This window comes from Atheta coriaria, unplaced genomic scaffold (genome assembly GCF_025399875.1).
Source record: "Atheta coriaria isolate IRGN ID8LTWV9N9 unplaced genomic scaffold, Caltech_Dcor_3.1 hic_scaffold_6_pilon, whole genome shotgun sequence".
Lineage (NCBI taxonomy): Eukaryota > Metazoa > Arthropoda > Insecta > Coleoptera > Staphylinidae > Dalotia > Dalotia coriaria.
This window is the reverse complement of record NW_027045448.1, coordinates 5,104,274-5,122,928: the sequence shown is the minus strand read 5'-3', so window position 1 is coordinate 5,122,928 and position 18,655 is coordinate 5,104,274. Positions and strand designations below refer to the sequence as shown.

General features: G+C 34.0%; 5 protein-coding genes and 1 non-coding gene across 10 annotated transcripts; 4 read left to right on the top strand and 2 right to left on the bottom strand.

Annotated features, from left to right (window-relative positions):
• Positions 1–144: 144 nt before the first annotated feature.
• Positions 145–1,619, top strand: LOC135793987 (ribokinase-like). The gene is made up of 4 exons (XM_065305111.1): positions 145–481; positions 535–952; positions 1,011–1,138; positions 1,192–1,619. The coding sequence occupies exons 1-4, from the start codon at positions 429–431 to the stop codon at positions 1,526–1,528; spliced, it is 936 nt and encodes a 311-aa protein (XP_065161183.1). The 5' UTR covers positions 145–428; the 3' UTR covers positions 1,529–1,619.
• LOC135793986 (uncharacterized) lies at positions 1,497–8,950 on the bottom strand. Of its 2 annotated transcripts, none has more exons than XM_065305109.1 (8): positions 8,538–8,950; positions 3,290–3,721; positions 3,037–3,233; positions 2,792–2,973; positions 2,453–2,723; positions 2,246–2,400; positions 2,031–2,181; positions 1,497–1,936 (listed from the first exon to the last, which is right to left on the bottom strand). In XM_065305109.1, exons 1-8 carry the CDS (start codon positions 8,661–8,663, stop codon positions 1,663–1,665), a joined length of 1,788 nt encoding a protein of 595 aa, XP_065161181.1. In that variant the 5' UTR covers positions 8,664–8,950; the 3' UTR covers positions 1,497–1,662. The 2 variants fall into 2 exon arrangements, with proteins under 2 accessions (XP_065161181.1, XP_065161182.1); XM_065305110.1 differs by lacking the exon at positions 8,538–8,950 and adding an exon at positions 5,895–6,243.
• A 488-nt stretch (positions 8,951–9,438) lies between these two features.
• Positions 9,439–9,512, top strand: TRNAT-AGU (transfer RNA threonine (anticodon AGU)). The gene has a single exon. It is a non-coding gene; the product is annotated as a tRNA-Thr (tRNA).
• A 1,290-nt stretch (positions 9,513–10,802) lies between these two features.
• On the top strand, positions 10,803–12,418 carry tilB (touch insensitive larva B). 2 transcript variants are annotated; one of them, XM_065305633.1, is made up of 5 exons: positions 10,803–10,849; positions 10,912–11,079; positions 11,136–11,796; positions 11,872–12,099; positions 12,151–12,418. In XM_065305633.1, the coding sequence occupies exons 1-5, from the start codon at positions 10,840–10,842 to the stop codon at positions 12,263–12,265; spliced, it is 1,182 nt and encodes a 393-aa protein (XP_065161705.1). In that variant the 5' UTR covers positions 10,803–10,839; the 3' UTR covers positions 12,266–12,418. The 2 variants fall into 2 exon arrangements, with proteins under 2 accessions (XP_065161705.1, XP_065161704.1); XM_065305632.1 differs by having other exon boundaries at positions 11,872–12,418.
• Positions 12,291–14,655, bottom strand: Rab10 (RAS oncogene family member Rab10). Its single transcript, XM_065305638.1, has 4 exons — positions 14,413–14,655; positions 13,960–14,159; positions 13,365–13,454; positions 12,291–13,307 (listed from the first exon to the last, which is right to left on the bottom strand). Exons 1-4 carry the CDS (start codon positions 14,537–14,539, stop codon positions 13,116–13,118), a joined length of 609 nt encoding a protein of 202 aa, XP_065161710.1. The 5' UTR covers positions 14,540–14,655; the 3' UTR covers positions 12,291–13,115.
• A 353-nt stretch (positions 14,656–15,008) lies between these two features.
• Lfg (Glutamate NMDA receptor-associated protein 1 lifeguard) lies at positions 15,009–18,595 on the top strand. 3 transcript variants are annotated; one of them, XM_065305634.1, is made up of 4 exons: positions 15,009–15,297; positions 16,002–16,046; positions 16,150–16,392; positions 17,196–18,595. In XM_065305634.1, exons 2-4 carry the CDS (start codon positions 16,013–16,015, stop codon positions 17,915–17,917), a joined length of 999 nt encoding a protein of 332 aa, XP_065161706.1. In that variant the 5' UTR covers positions 15,009–15,297; positions 16,002–16,012; the 3' UTR covers positions 17,918–18,595. The 3 variants fall into 3 exon arrangements, with proteins under 3 accessions (XP_065161706.1, XP_065161708.1, XP_065161707.1); XM_065305635.1 differs by having other exon boundaries at positions 15,024–15,297; positions 16,150–16,359; XM_065305636.1 differs by lacking the exons at positions 16,002–16,046; positions 16,150–16,392 and having other exon boundaries at positions 15,018–15,297.
• Positions 18,596–18,655: the final 60 nt, after the last annotated feature.

The window sequence follows — 18,655 nt, the reverse complement described above, 5'->3', positions numbered from 1 at the left end:
TCTTTTTATGCCAAAAAAGTAATATGTCCGATTACTGCACAAAATGAGTACCAATATTTAAAGCTTCTGATCACATACTTGGTTTAATTACATATTATAGTAACATAAATACCTACTTATACCTAGTTTTGTGTAATGACAGTTGCTTGGTCATAGAAAAAGTTGTTAAACTAATTTTAGTTTTAATTAAATACATTTACACTTTGCACCTCTTACTACTTTTTTAATAGAATAATTAAAGATAATTATAAATTTATAATTGTTTGTTATTATTATACTGCAATGTAAAATATGTTGAAAATGAATTCTCTTAACCTCAATGTAATAAAGTTAATTTTTATTAACATACATTACTATTTTCTTATCTATAGCTCTTATCAAGTGAGAGCGAATTAAATACCCGCAACAGTTACCTAACACTCGGTAAGATGGATCCTAAAAGTATTGTAGTTGTTGGAAGCTGCATGGTTGATTTTGTTAGGTTTGTCTCCTCTTTGCTCATTTCATTAATACTGATCAAATTAAATTTTATAGCTATGCATCTCGACTTCCAAAAGCTGGCGAAACAATTCATGGTTCAAAATTTGTCACTAACTTTGGTGGGAAAGGTGCAAATCAATGTGTTGCTGCAGCCAAGCTAGGAGGCAAGACAACTTTGATTGCAAGAGTTGGACTTGACTCTCATGGAGAGAACTATCTGGAAAACCTAAGATCATTAGGTGTAAATGCTACTAATGTGATGAAAACTGATGGACAGAGCACTGGAATTGCACAAATCAATGTATCTGATGCTGGGGAAAATCAAATTGTAATTGTGAGTGGTGCAAATAACAGTTTAAGCTCACAAGATGTTGAAAAGTGCAGAGATGTTGTGGAAAATGCTGGGATTTTGGTCTGTCAACTTGAAACTAAAATGGAAGTAGCTATTACTGCTCTAAAGTTGTCAAAAGGGGTAAATTTATTACTTGTTTAATTGATTTTGTATAATTTTGTACATATTTATCTCACAGATATCAATATTGAATGGAGCACCATCATTCAAAGAATTTCCAGCAGAATTGTTGACTTTACCAACGATTTTCTGTGTAAATGAGAGTGAAGCAGAAGATTTTGCTGGAATACCTATAAAAACTTTAGAGTAAGAATAGAAAAAGTAAAATTTTCTTACAATTTACGCCATTTTATTTGCAGTGATGGGAAACAAGCATTAAAAAAGCTTTTACAACTCGGGTGTAAATCTGTTATATTAACAATGGGTGCCGAAGGTGTTTTATTCGGAGTACAACCTTCGCAAATTGATATTTTCCACACGCCTTGCCCTCAAGTAACTTGCGTCGATAGTACAGGCGCTGGCGATATGTTCATCGGAGCTCTTGCGTTTCTCTTAGCAAATTGGGACCGAAATAACATTGAAAACTGCATAAAAGTTGCATGTCAATTAGCATCCGATAGCGTGACACGTCCAGGGACACAAATAAGTTATCCACACGCCGATATCTTAAAAGATTTGAACATTTTTATTAAATAATTACTGAAGAACACAATACACAGAAATTATACTTCCACTCAGACATTGCAATCACATATAAAATTACAAAAGAATAAATAAATTATCACAATTACTATAAACTACTAAATAATTTAAATGAAATAGACACATTGCTATTTTAATGGATCCAATTCGCGCATATTCCACTCCGAGAGCGAACTGCTGCGATTGCTACGAGCGCGTATTTTCTGCGTCGAGCACGTAAACAATTTCTTCCACACCATACAATAGTGATAAGAAAACGCGCAGAAGATAGCAAAACCTTGCATTGAATTGAACGCATCAACGACGAACCAGAAATTATTCTGCGCTTCAAGGTAATATGCAGCAACCTCCATACTCCAACAAAAAGTCATGATACCGTTAAGATAAGCGCCCAAACGAAACCTACAACAGAAAGTAAACAAACGCGTTTATAAATAATTTTTGTTGCGTTTGATACACATTGGGACATCTAGCGATGGATTTGGCAATCACTTACATATTTTTAAATTTACGCTCCTCTAACAAAAACAGCGCAGGGGCTTTTCGATGATTTTCACGAATGTCGAAATAAGTTTTTATCTGTATCATCATACAGCAGAAAATGATACATATGATTGGTACGTAGTAAGAATAAACTTTTCTATCCGCTAAAAAGAATAAACAATTAATTTTTGAATTAAAAAAAAGTAAAATAACTTTCTAACAACTTACATCTAAACCAGCAGGCACTATCACGTTGTATTTTACTCGTTGTAGATAATGTCAATTCATTGGTAAATATTGATACTAATGTTGTAATTATTGGCACCGCGCAGAATCCAATATAGAAATACATGCGACTCCTTGAATGCTCTTTGTTATAATGTCTAAAAATTCACTATATTAGTGCCCAAATATGGTTGAGTACGAACAACTTACTTAACACGATAAAACCCTTCGAAAATCAACGCAAACAAAGACGTGAAAGATGCCAACAACAAAAACTGATAAATATATCCCATTATTTTACAGGTATCAGAAACAACTCCAATTTCTCTTGCCGTTGCAAGTGTGATGAAGTGCAATGAATAAAATACTGAATACAGAATCGATAGGACAATAATTGTTTTTACTGATAATGCACCATTGCACAACATTATCGTTAATACAAGTGCCCAGACAAGTAACATTGCCGCAGAAAAATACATCACTAAAAGAAAATAACCAGAAAGTTACTCAAAACTGCTGCAATTCATACTTATAGGTAAGATTACTCACGTCCAACATAAATTGTATTCTTCAACTCAGCGTTAATATTATTTTCAGCACACATAAAAATTTGTTCGTGCATATAGCCCTCTTCATCCTCAATAAAATCGAGACATGCAAAATGTGGTAATGCAGAGATTAATTGTCCAGTAGACAGCATATACACTTCATCACTTGGATCCAAGATAAACCTTTTAAAATATAAAGTAAATTAACTTGATAGCTGTTTGATATGTTTGAAGTTTTGTGCTTACATATCATCACATTCAGGTCGATGAAAATACGGTTCGTAAAGTAAGTTTTTCATCGATTCATTATTAAAATATTCTTCCTTTTTTTCATGTATTGGAATCCTCGACGAAGGATCTCTTTCCATTGGTACACATCCCTCGCTACCTGCATACATTCCAGACGGACAACACTTTGGATATCGAAATACAAATAACCCGCCCTGGAAATTTCGAGATATAAGTAAATATTTGTTATGATTACAAATACCAAACCAACCTGGAACATGGGATTTGTATTAGTTGTGCGTTGTTCAATGCCATCAATGATTGTATCATTAGCATAGGTGATATCAACCGAAGCGACAATCTCATCCGACCTGCCCACAATTACAAGCGAAGCAAAGCGTGTAATGTCGTGCTGAGATTCGTCAATACGCAGATAAATATTTTCGCTTTGATAATCGCGCGTCAATTCCGCTGGTGTTTGATTGGCGTCGATATCTTGTATGAAATACATGTCGATTTGAGTGCCATTGGCGGCGGTTACTTTGAACCATCTTCGGTGTTTCGACATGTTATCGAATGCGTGATGCGAGTACTCAAACATCGATATGAATATGGTGCGTTTGTCGTAGAAGAAAATTGGACCGGATTTGATTGTTCTCGTGTCGAAGGTGGCGTTGATTTGGACGAGGTTGGAGGCGTGGATCTAAAATTAGAGTTTTATGCGATTAAAAGATGAGTTTATATTAATTTCGACGGTTTAGGTCTTGTTTTATGTTAGGAACTAACGACTTATTCGACTACGCGTAGGCACATCAAAAAGCAATAAGCATTGGATAAGTATAGGATTTGTTTGTGCGGTCTGCTGGTTGTGGGATTAATGAATGCGCGTGGATTTTAATTTATTGAGGTAAACTTGAGGCAAATATTTTGGAGAAGCTGTAAATTAATAAAACTGTTTGCTTAATTTTATGCGATTGTTTACGAAAAGTTTTATAGAAAATCGAAAAAGGAAATACTATCAGGAGTTATTAAAAGAATGTGGAAATCAATGTTAACGTTTAAAATTGTAGTAACACACAAAAAACACTAAAATGTAAATTACATGCAATATTGCAAAGTTTTGCGCAACTTTAACGTTAATTTAGGAAAATATCTATTTTACAATTGTTTAGAAGGCATAATTTCCGTTTTGTGAATACGGATCACGTCTAAAACTAATTGAAACCTTCTGTTTGTTGTAAATTTAATAAATATTTGTGTAATCGATTCCCCAAAGCATCGAAACTTTCAAAAAAAGTTTATAATATTGTAAATATGTGAATTTATATGATAAAATTATATTAACCAAACATTTCCTAAATTGGTGCTATGAAAATACCGAATATTTGCACAATATATAGAGCAATAATATTAGTAGTATACATTATTCTTATCTTAAACAAATAATTCCGATTATTTTATTGTCCAAATTCCAATTTTATAGATAAAAAACACTAATAATAACGGAAAACTCTAGGAATCTCTAAACATCCAAATAATATGCGCAAAAATAACACATTTTTAGATAAATATCGATTCTAGCTAGTTGACGTAGCAAAACAGGAAATTACCTGACTGCACACATTATTATCAATAGCGGAAATTAGATCACCTTGTGCCTCTAACAACTGAATTTCCAGAACACGGCAAACAACACGTTTTTATTAATATCGCAACACTTTTATTTTATGTTATTATGTTTTATGTTAACTCTAAGGAATTTCACAATAATATATTCCACCTGACTATGAATATTTTTATATACTAATTGAGTAATCTAGGAATAAAGAATTCGCTGTGACTCTAACATGTGTAATGTGTGTAGTTCACACATTATTTTTTATATTTGATGTCACTTATTATTAATTATTTTCGCACGTGTTACTCTTATGCTAAATATTTCTGATTTATTGTTATGCTGATACGTCGAACATACAAAGCGGGAGTGTTCTGCAAATAGGTGTAAAAACAGCTTGACTTTATCACACATCTGGGGATTCATGTAATAAAATGCACGCGAACATATTTTACACTTTGTTCGTGTTTTATCACAATCTTAAGTAATGAATACTCTAAAGCATTCAAAAATTATGTTGACTACATTCTCAAGTGCAAATTGAAGTGCTTTTAGTGAGATTACAGCAATTAATCTGTTGATTAATATATTAGATGGTTTTTAAATCACAGAATGATTCAAATATTTTATATTGAAAGGGAATTTTGATGTTAGATAAGTTTGGAATAGCTTTAGAACGAAATATTTGCAAAAAACACAAAAAACCATTACTTTTTCACTGATTTTTGTATAAAATATGGAAAAAATGTGCTTAACTATGTAATAACTAATTAAACTGTGATTTTATTACGTTATGTATCAAAATGTTTAAAATAATACAAGTTTTTCTAACCATGTCTTTAAATTTTGAGGTTAATTCAATATTGCTATTATAAAATAGAAAAATACTAATAAATATATCATGTTATGTGCAGTAACTAATAAAAATATGACATTTTGTGCTACAACCATCTAAATCTCTAAAAAAATACGTGTTTATATTCGTAAACGTATATATATTGAAGTTAACTCTTGATATTGAAATAACCTTAAAATTTCCTTCCCTCCACCTGCTTGGCTATCCATTAGCAGCCATTAGGCAACCCAAAATAACTTTTACGCTCTCACATTAAAAATTATAACCAAAATGTTTAAGCACCAACGTAAAATGACTTCTACCCAAAGTTAATCGTAATTTACAAATTAACATTAACTAATTACATAATGACACACGCGTTAATGTTAATTATCATCAAACAAACAATTAAAATTATAAACTTACAGTAGCAACACTTAAGTATTCCAGAATTAACAGCACAATTACTAAATTCAACATAAGTTTCGATGCAACAGTCAAAATAATCCGTCCGGGCGCCATTTAACTAGGTATTTAATATTAATAATAATAATAACTTAATTGGTGATGTCTTAATTGAATCGCACGATCGCGCACCGTGTCAATTTCCTTCGTGAAGTGAATATCGCGCCGCACGCGTAATGATTAAATCGCGTGTGAAGCATTTTTCGCGGATTTATTCGTATGTTTCGAGTGCGCTTCTGGCAAAATCGAGGCGATGCGTGTTACTCATTAGGCAAATAAAATTTGACTGCCGTCGAACGCTGCGACCGGTAGGCGGGAGGTTCATTTTACATTTTACCTCGTTGCAACATCATTTAACGCGTTGAAGCATACACAAAATACCCACACACACACGCAGGCAGCAAACACGCTTCGAATTTCTAAAGTAACAACTCGTAATGTTCATGTGGCAAAAACTAAAAATCAACACAACATTTTTTACCATCACTCAAATTTACTTTTGAAAGGTTTCTCTCTGTGGGTGATTTATCATAATAAAAAACACAATACTCAATTAAGTGTTCGACATATTCGATAATTTATATTAGGTATATTTTTAAAACGAAGTTATTTCGCACTTTTTGGCACTTTTCATTAATAATTTTCGTCGTCTGGGTGGTAAAACCCACAATTTTGGCGTGTTTTACTTTTTCTTTTATGATCAGGATTTTCTATACCGGACTTCACCGCCGGCGAACACAATAACCTTGTAATAAAAAGTTCGACACACAGCCGCCGTGCGTAAATCGAATTTTTACACGTTGATACTGATTCATTCATTACTTCCAGTTTGTTCTCGATCTTGGTACCGTACTCGAGTTGAGCAATTCGGAGATTTTATAACTACCTAGACGTAAACGGTACACTAATCTTTGGCTTGAATCACGGGCCACGAATACTTGTATGAAAGTTTTTGTTTCGTCGCGAGACATTAGTCGCGAGAACAGTGTAATTTTCTACAGCGGATTGTAAAACTTGCGGAACTTTGCAACAGGTTCTACACGTGCCTCAAACATGAATAGGAGGTAACCTGCAACAATAATACGCAACGAGAGACAATAATTTATTATGTTGTGATATTATCATTGTCATTAGCAGCGCCGAATATGTGAAGGTCAACATATTACGTTCAGATGTTAACGATTAACGACTTTAACTCAGTGAGACGCTTTTGTTTCATATCAAAGATATTAATTTGTAAATGTCAAGTTTCATCAGTTTTATTGAGACTTAACCTTAAATGGTAGCTAGATGTGATTGAATTTTGGGTTTTCCTAGTGTTTTAGTGCTTATTAAATTAAAATAAAATGGCGTAGGCGTCAAGTCGTCACTGGCGGTTCATTAACATCCAAACTTTGCCACAGCGTACTGAGAAACACATTTAAACTCAATCAATACTTTTTATTGTTTGTTTAAATGCGATTTATGATGTGTTAAATGGCTACGTACATTATTGAATCATCAGATAATCTGTAGATTAACTGTGGCAGACATTTCTCATATCATTCTACTTATTATTGGGTTTTTATTGATCATTAATCACTATATAAATATTAAAGTACGCGTACGCGTGGCAGCAACCCGTCAAACACTGTTTTTATAGGTACTTTCCCCCACCTAACATCTTGGGTAGGCCGTAGGTATAAAAAGCAGCCTGATGCGAGGACAATGCTCAGTCGTTTCTGAATATTCAAGCGTAACAGACGTCAATTCTGAGCTTCTTCTTCGAATTCTTCAAAAACTACCAAAATTACACTCGCTTTTAAGGTTTTGAAAAGACATCCGAAAAGAAATTAGATTTTTAACAATCATCCTATAATTGTGACATAAAACTAATTGAATGGATAAATACAATGCTAGTATTCATTTTTATAATTCTGAAATTCTTAAAGATAGTTATGCATATTTGCCGTTATAAATTATAACTTTTTATAGTTTTATAAGCTGTACATAGATTTTTTATGATTAAGTATGTTCGCCGAGAACTGTTACAACACTGGCAACACCTTGACAATACATAAGATTCTTATCTGTGTTGATATAGTGATTTGACTCAATAAATTAATCAGATTGTTGAATGGTCTATTAAATTCCGCAAGGTATTAAATTCATCATTTTACTGATTTTGCCAAAATAGAAGCATTTTTAATATAATTTAATTTAAATTGTATTGATCTCTAACTAAAAAACAAATGTTAAATTAGTTGTGTTAATTTATCATTAAATTCAATTAGTTCAACGATTATAAAGCAAAAGATGATAAGAAAAGTTTTAATTTGATGGAAAATGCTTGAAAATGTTGCATTTGATTATTCGCACAATCAAAAAGCATTTTTATACATTTAAAGGATAAAAAAACATGAATTGTACATTAAATTATTACATAATTGGTATAATTATTTAATTTCCTCGTTTTATAAAGTTACAATTAAAAAAATGTTTTAAAATATTAAAAAATCGATTAAATAGTTATTCACGTATTAAATTGGTCAAATAAACACACTTAACACTTAATAATGTTTTTCACAGTAATAAAAATAGTTACAATAATTAACCTAAGCTTACCTCACGGTATCCAATAAAAAGATGCAACATTAACAACACTAGTAAACCACGCGGTAAGTTTAATAGACTAAACAAACCCAACGAGTTTGTCGTTGTCGACGACGCTCTGATGCCCCCGGCGCACATGTTGAACACGTCGAAACAATCGCAAACTATTTATGTTTATTATTTTGTTGGCGGTTGTGGTTGTCTGCTGGCATGCAATCGGCGCGCAATGAATGAAATGTTAATTGGCCCTTTACGCTATACGTCGCACGTCAGTAGTAATCGGCAATCGCACGACAAATCGTTTTTACGTCGAGTGCATTTTTTCGTTCCTGCCTCTCGCGACGCTGTCACCGAACTGGAATACAATCGCGAGTTATACCTGGAGACGTGTGCGTTTGTTTCTGTTTTGATTACTGGCGCGTTCTATCGATGAGCGTTGCCGCTTAGCGCGATTAGATAAGACAAAAATGTTCTGCGTGCGAGCGTAAATGCGATGAACGATGAAAAGCACTCAGAGGCAATGTTTGCATGCCTATTTGGTGATTCATTAGCGTAGAATTATTAGTAATTGTAGTATTTATTAATAAATCACGTTCTGTTTGACTTTATTGTTATAGTTTGTTTTTGATGAGCGCTAGTGGTGAATGGTCGCGCAATGTTTAGTAATTCCTGGATTTGATGATTATAATGGGAACTATATACTTGTATGTAAACTACAATTGTTAATATTAAATTTCTGTGTGCGTGTATTGCGCATGTGCATGTTTAAATTTTTCATTTCCAAGAGATCACGAAAAGACTGAAAATTAAAAAGTTTATAGGCAACTTCATACGCACAACTGTTCCACTATTTGAATGAATATTGTTGGATGATTAACTGGTTGTATACAATAGTAAGAAATATGTTTCCAACGGCGCCGTGGCTTAGTTGGTTAAAGCGCCTGTCTAGTAAACAGGAGATCGGGAGTTCGAATCTCCCCGGGGCCTAGCACAAGTTTGAGTGTGTGCAACATTTTTACTTTTTAAACAACATATTTGATAATAATTTGCTTTCGTTACTACAGCAAATGTAAATTTTTCAAATTTTGACTTTGACATATACGTTTGAATCTTGTCAAATTACAGTCCTGATAAAATAGATATTATACAAATTAATTGTTGAAAAATGCTTGCCAGAAGCAATGCAGTGTGTTATCGCTGCCAGTTATGAGCGACAAAATATCCGAAGACGATGCCGAACTTGTGAAGCGTTTTAAACACAATTTCGCCGTGGTAGCTTCCATTCAAGGAAGAGTAGCATATCTCCTCATGTCAGTGCATGCAATTTATCCGTACTTTCTCAACAGGTGATAAATATCATTCAACCCAAAAGAATAATTTAGTTTTACTAAATATTTTGAATTTAAGTTATGTTACCAACTCCGCAACTCGTATTCTGTACTATAACATGGTTTATGGAATCGGAGTAATGATTTATTCACGACCCAATATGCAACCAATCAACGTGTTTAGTCGTCTTTCGTTAAGGTTGTAAACATGCCCAGATGGAAACTTAAAATATTATTTATTTCTTAATTTATGTTTTCGGTTATTTTATGTGTTTAGTGCACTGGGAAGTTTAATGTTTAACTATGGCAGTATGTCCGTCTTCAATTGGATACGAGAAACGTATGCGAACGATGCAAACAATGTTCCGTATCTGGCGTCTTGTATGGGTCTTTTAGTGGGAAGAATCTTTATGTTGCACTTGCTGGCGTTTTTGTATCACGTCGATCTTAAGTGTGATAGAAACATGCCGCGAAATTCCACGTTAGATTCTATGTTTAATTCGATATGTGATAATGCACCTTAAACAAATATAAACGTATAACATTAAATGTTTTTATTATCAATACTAGTTATTATGTAGATGTTTATTAATTTTATATGGTACAACATAAGATAAGAAGATAAAAACATAAAAAAGGTGAACAAATTTGCGCCACCACGTTTAATCCCATTTTTGTTTAGAAACTGCATTGCAGCGACCTCTATTACTCATACTGATAACTAATTAGTATTACATTGGAGGCATACGAATTATAACTCAGAAATAGATGATTTAAATTATAAAAACAAGAATAATAAAGATTTAATTTACTATTTTGGTAGCAAAATTGATGTGTATAGTAAAACTAAAGCTGTAGTTTACTAGTTTTGATTCATTTCTTTCTACACTCACGTTTGCATTGCTTAGCAACTGATAATTTGTTAAATCAATTACCTACTATTAAGTTCAATAAAAATCACACACATAAAACACATACGGTGCAAAATGGTGCGCAGTACGTATCAGAAATGTTATATTTTTCATTACATTTCATTGCAATTCATTTATATTTTATAGTAACCGAAGATTTGGTGCGAAAGAAAGCTGAGCATAATGAGAAAATCATCGGTACACTCGAAGAATTATCCTTACATCAAGAAGACGTTCATAAAATTGAAAACGTTCAACATTGGTGCAAGCATTTAGAAATCTTATATCTGCAATCTAATCTCATACCAAAAATCGGTAAGTTTAGTTAATACAATACTTAACTTTATTAAATTCAAACGTTTAATTTCCAGAAAACTTGCATAAACTAAAAAAGCTCAAATATTTAAACCTGGCGATTAATAACATTGAAGTTATTGAGAATTTAGAACGCTGTGAATCGCTAGAAAAACTAGACTTAACTCTAAACTTTATCGGCGACTTGGAAAGCGTGCAGAGCTTGAAAAACAATATTTTCTTGAGAGATTTGTACTTGACTGGAAACCCTTGCACGGATTATCCTGGCTATCGCCAATATGTCATCGCTACATTAACACAAATAACATGTCTTGATAACGTTGATATTGTACCCAGCGAACGAATCAAAGCTCTGCAGAATTTCCCGAATGCTGAAAAGCAAATAAAGCGAGCACAGGAAAAATATTACGCGTTCAGAGAAAACCAACGCACAAGACTACAAGAACAACAAGAGAATGATAGAAATCTAGACGACGATGTGTTTTGGCACTCAAAATCAGAGCATGCGCCTGAGACAAGATGCGAGATGAGTAGGCGTAGCAGACTTGCAAGAGGAAAAGATAAAGACGAAACAGAAGCAGTGAAAGAAAACGAAACAAAAGAATTGCCAATATATAGCAAAACTGGAAAACCGCTTAATATTAATCAAGCAAAACTGAGTTTTACGTTTGATGATAGCGACGAATCGAAATACGTCTTAGACATTGCAATTTACAAGTATTTTATACAATATTTTTAATATTTATGATTCTAATTTTAATTTTAATTCATACTAATGCTTTGCGATTGTAGACACTTGGATACGAGTTATATCGACGTAGATCTTCAACCGTTATATGCCAGGGTAACAATTAAAGGAAAAATATTCCAATACGCACTACCGGAAGAAATACTAACCGATTCAAGTACTTGTCAAAGGTCACAAATTACAGGACATTTGGTTCTGATAATGCCGAAACTTAATTATAAACCAAAACCAAAAAAGTATAACACGGATACAACAGAAAATGATAATAACAGGTATCGAAAACAAAATGGCCGTCATTACATGTTTTATAATCATATTTTTAGATGTTACTTAGAGGTTACTCCACAACCGGATATGGATTTCAGTAAAATCGTTGAGAATTACTCGAAGCGGCAAGAAAATATAGATCCAGATATGCCACCGCTAGAATTCGTCTAAACGCCTACTATAAATCATATTGAAACCAGTTTGTAGTAGTTTATTTGAAAAAGCTCTTTCAATTGCATTTCATACATTGATATTGCGATTATTGAAGTGAATCCAATAACACATTTTCATTTATATATAAATAAAACCAAATGAGTATCCTAATATTGTAGTTGACAAAAGTAGTCAAAAGATAGAAGAGAGATTTATCAAATTTAATGTAAAAAAGCACGTTACTCTTACTTTTATCATCCATCACTGAATAGTTTTCACAAAGAGTCGTTAATATATAATATGCCACATATTGTTTTAGTCGATTAATGATTAATATCCGTTTACTTATGCCATCAGTATACACGCTAAAGCTATACGCCTATTTATATAATTTTTTTTTATTAATTCGCAAGAAACTAAGCAGATTTATACACTTTGGCTTCACATCAAAAGTTTACTTTGTTTTTACTCTTACCGTATGCGCTCGAATCATAGAAGAAAAACTATTCAATGAGTTTTACATTAGATTGCTATCGATCTGCATCATCGTGCAGTCGTCGTTTCGTTCGAATCAAAGTCATACACACTGAGATTTTGGTCATTCGGAAATGAACATTTACAATAATTAAATATACCACCTACTACAATAATTTAACGTTCACACCCGATATAACTTATATCCATATTTAAACCGATATATATCTATATAGTTATTTAAATTTACATAAAAAAATGTTTGTTCTTATCGTTACATGCAAATGCGAAGATGCAGAGATGGTATGAAGTAGTAAATATGCGTGTTTCAATTATTGTTTGATTTAAAAATATTGCGTGTATGTGGTGTGTGGGGTTGGGGATTGGTTGAGTTTCAGTGACTGCAGCACTTCGACGACGACGCCTGTTGTCTTCTGTCAACCGTCACTCGGTCAATGTGTTCGCCCGGCTCCCTGCCGGCTGTTTTATCTAAAATCGCTTCCGCTAATTCGCTAAATGCCTTCTCTATGTTGATGTTCGCCTTCGCCGACGTCTCCATGAATCTTATGCTGTGCTCGCGCGCGATCTACATGAAACAGGTTTATTAAGTCTAAATGTATGAATTTTGCGCTATTTCTCTTACCGCTTCTCCTCGGTCTTTGCTAACTGTTCTTTTATCATCCATATCACATTTATTGCCGAGAATCATTTTCTCTACGTCTTCATTTGCATGCTGGAAGAAAATTTATGATGTAACAAATTATTTGTGGTGATTTTTCAAATAGAAAATATTCATTTAACAAAAATTGAACATATTTGAGTAAATTATTGTATTTTAGGTCAGAGAAACGCCTCGTTTCATTTCGGTGCTTTCGTTAATTAGTAATTTTATATTAAAACATGATTTTCGTCTTTGACAGAGGATGATAAAGACATATTGAGAATAAAGACACATAAAGACAATTATGTTATTTACTAGAATAACATCACTGTCTGTCCCTAATCATTACCCATGTTAATCATTTGAGTGCAAAATGCATTACTGATAATCCTTCTCAGAAATTGAATCATAGTTTATTCATTTCATTTTCTCTTTGAAGATTCAGTTAGTAATTCAAATATGATTGCCATTAAAATTCTAACATAATTGTCAAGCTAGTTAATAATAACTTGGACAAAACAAGTTTTTACTACTGAGTAAGTAATTAAATTTAAAACATGCAATTAAGATAACTTACCTCATCTATATTCCTTAACCATTTTACTATGTTCTCAAAACTTTTCTCATTTGTAATATCATAAACTAACATAATTCCCATGGCACCTCGATAGTATGAAGTTGTAATGGTGTGAAACCTCTCCTGGCCTGCAGTGTCCCATATCTGCAATTTGATTTTCTTGCCTCTCAACTCCACCGTTTTTATTTTGAAATCTATGCCTGCAATAAGACCCAATGTATCAAAATTGGCACAAATGACCTCACCCTCTATTTATAAATACAGTTCCCTGTTCCCTTGTTAGTTCACTAACATTGGAGCGTTTTAATAATAGTACTAACACGAGTGCACTTACGCACTTACACAACGACGACGGCAATTATCGAGAATGAAATTTGTCATTGTTAATTTTGTCGGTGAGATACGGGCGATCGTTGCAATTCTAAAAAAGACGGCGCAGAAAGGTTAACTTACCGATTGTGGATATAAATGTGGTTGTGAAGGCGTCATCCGAGAAGCGGAAGAGTATACACGTCTTGCCGACGCCAGAGTCGCCGATCAGCAACAATTTGAACAACAAATCATAAGTCTTTTTGGCCATTATAACAATTATTTTAAAAATACTAGTCACTAAATATCTATTCGCCTTTGACGTCCCTCTCTTGAATTTACAACCGTGGAGTCCGCGCTTTGACAGTAAGCGCCAATGTCTCGTACTGGATTTGAGTCGAATTCAACTTTGGGCGCGCATTTTATCAGGGAGATAAGAATTCTCTATAGTTGTCATTGTTTATATGCTTCAGACTGCAGATTTTTATCATACATTTTTATCGATTATTTGCTTTCATTATGCCTTACCGATATATTTTATAATAAATGAATCAAAAATGAGAATTTGATTCCTTGCGCATAAGATCGCTTTTAAGAGCGAATTTTGCCGAAGTAAGGTCGGTGGCATTCGTAACTTACACCCAGTTCTAGGGATTGTTTTGCAGTTGGTGCTGACGTTTAGCGCCATTTTTTAAATCTTATTTTGTTCCACGGCGTTTGATATATCAAGAAATGTGATATTTTGTTGACACATATACTGTTTACAAACTGATAAAAGCAAGTCTGTAAATAATACTGACGGTACTTGGTGTAGTGGTTTCCGCTGCTTATTACGAACAAGCAGAATCATTGTGGCAATTCTCAGTGGCGCATGCGCTAATAATAAAACTAGAAAATTCCATTTTGTCGTATGACACAAGCTCGCTGACAACGAAATTTCGCGCTGACCCGCGATAAAAAATATTGACGAAAACAGACAAAAACCAGGCTTAAATCGAAAGTGAGTTCTACCATACAGTGATACTCAAAGTAAGTAATCCTTATTTTATTATAATTAAGTATAGTGCGTTGCGTTCGATATACCATAGTGTCGGTGTTTGCATGCCTATCGTTGATCGCATGGATCGCATTTCTCGTTTTCAAGTTTATTGGTTTTACATTCGACTGAAAACAATACGCGTACCGAGTGAGCCACTGCATGCTCAATGCATTTGAAACACTAATTTGAGGCGACGGTTTCTTATAATAAAGATATTCGCACGTTTAGCTTTCAACACCTGCGAATATAGACGTAAATATTGATTTTCAATGTTATTAGTATGTATGACTCATTGTTGTGCAATGAAATTGTCGTTGGCAGATTGTGGTTCCCACTGTTTGCAAGTCGAAGATTTGTCGGTTGTAAAATTGCAGCATTATTTATCGTGTTGATTTTATTAAATGTTATGATTCTCAAAGAAGCTCATTCTGCGCGCAATAACATTCCCGATAAAAATATTGTGCTTTCGTACAAACAAATTACAAGCATATTGATAACTAACTTTTATTTTTACAATAAATGATTATAGCAGTATATATGTAATCATACGAGGGTATTAATTTTGAGCGGGATATTTGGATTACTCACTGATAAGAATAGCATAAAATCCCAATATTCGATGAAAGTAACAGGGACACCAAATTTTCGTCATGAAAAATCAAACATAAATAAATCTTATTTGTTATGTCTTCAGGAAAAACAAAGATGGCGTGGAATCAAGGCACATACCCACCACCAGGTAATTTCAAATATTCCGGGCACCATCCAAAACCATAGTGCACCTAAAAAATCAGAATTTCTGAATATTAAAATTGAACTTTTTGAATTTCCTATGACAACAGATCCGAATCAGTATGGCTACGGACAGCAACCGCCCTACCCGGGTCCGTTCCCTCCGCCGGGGGGTTACCCAAGCGCACCACCGCCAGGCGCAGCATACCCGGGTCAGACCTTTCCCGGCGGATTTCCGGGGGCTGGCTTCCATCCGCCGCCGCCGACGCAGGGCGGTATGCCTTACGGACAGATGCCGCCAATGCATAATTACCAATCCGGTTCGTCCGGATACCATTCTTTAGCACGTCACAGTTAATATTTACTAACAATACTAATTGCTAGCTTAGGTATTGGGCATTGCGCATAGGATATTCCAATGTTATCATCAGGTTTTATGTGGTTAATTTCGCGTTCATTTGTGATAACAATACTTGTTGGTGATTTGCTAATGTTGGTGTTTTGATTTGCTTAAGAAAGATTTTAGTGTATGCGCCATAAAGTTCCTCTTTTGGTTTTAAACACTGAGCAATAGAAATGATACTGTTAATACAGTACACGGTAGAATTGTTTAAAAAGAACAATTTGAAAAATTTGCTATCACAATTATTTCTATGAAAATTTCAACTTTGACGCGAATTCAATCATTTAATTTTTCAATCTGATCTTTTACCTTAAACTTTAAAACGGAGTTTAAGCCTACGATATAAGTAAGGACTTTAATCATAAAAATAAGCAATTGCGATTTAAATCGGACACGTCAGGCAATGATAACATCATTTTTGTTTCTATCAAGTTTCCTTTCATTAAATCATTTTTTACTATTATATCACATTCAAATAGGGAATAATAACTTAAACTCGAAAATATTATCAATCCGTTGAACTTGTTAATAGTTAAATTAGTACATCTTTTTTTATCGTTCAAACTCCAGTAGTAACATACCACAAAAATAACAAACTAGTGCATTTAAATTTACGCCATCGTTTATATGATGTCATGTAGCTAGTGGATTTGTTAATGTAATGCGCTTAAATTAATAACATAACCAGCTATTCAGCATTTTTATCTACTTAAAGTTAATTGAAACTTTGCTCATTGACGTTTATTTTTCTAGATATGTACGGGACTAACTACACGGGCGGTGAAGACCCGGAAGTGAAGGGTTTTGACTTCACGGACAAAGCCATTCGACGTGGGTTCATCCGCAAGGTGTACTCCATCCTCTTGCTGCAGCTCTCAGTAACTCTCGGCTTCATATGCCTCTTTGTCTACCACAAACCAACGCAAAAATTCGTCGCCGGCCATCCAGAGCTATGGATCGTCGCCATTATCGTGTTAATTGTATCGCTGATCGCGCTCTCCTGCTGTGGAGAGTTGCGTCGCAAGACCCCAACTAACTACATCATGCTAACACTCTTTACAGTCGCTGAAAGCTTCTTCTTAGCTATGACTGCCTCGCGCTACAAATCTGAGGAGGTTGTTATGGCCGTGGGCATTACCGCCGCCGTCTGCCTCGCCCTGACGCTCTTCGCCTTCCAGACAAAGATTGACTTTACTGTGATGAGCGGTGCTCTATTTATTGCACTCGTCATTCTCTTCATTTTCGGTATTGTCGCTATGATTTGGCACAACAAGATTGTTTCGATGGTGTACGCGTCGTTGGGCGCTTTACTCTTTTCCATATATCTGGTGTACGATACGCAGATGATGTTGGGCGGTAATCACAAGTACTCGATATCGCCGGAGGAGTACATCTTTGCGGCACTCAGCTTGTATCTGGACGTGATTAACATCTTCATGTACATCTTGACCATCATCGGCGCGGCACGCGATTAGGATTAGGAGCGTGGAGTGTCTGAGCTGGATAGCCTATGACTGATGCATATTTGGGTGATGATTTTCTGTACAGATCCGGCTCGAAAAGGCTTTTCACCGTTACGATACGTTCATTTATGTAATATTTTATTCATGATAAATAATAATAATACCAGTGTCCACCTAAGAAGTTACACAACTAAGTAACATGATTACCGAATTTAGTTTAAGTTTGTTTTTCATAAAATTAGTTTCTTTATATTTAACTTGCCGAGGGGTTCAGTAATATGGTTTTAGGAAGCGGGGCACATAAATAATCGACACTAGATAGCTAAAACTTGAGCAAAACACTAATAAATATATATATTGCATTAGCTTTTATAAATGTTAAAAAGTATTTTTGAAACGTAACTGTATGAGATGTAGTTTGTACTTACTATATTCTACAATCAACAATGTTGTGCACTATAACAGCAGACAATACTGTCGTTTATTCAATAACTATGGTAACTATCTAGGCATAAAGCAGTCTTACAACAAATGCTTTCAAATAAGAGTACCGGTAGCCTATAGTAATTTATATGCATGTTGCAACTCTTATTTATTTTAGGTTTAGGATCTTTTCATGTAAGATGAATATAATTGTTATGTTGTTGTAGTTGTATATTCAAATAAATAACAGGATAACTCTTTAACTTATCAGGGATGGTTGTGTTGAATAAGGATTCTCCAATTATTTTTTTACCACTAAAAATTGTT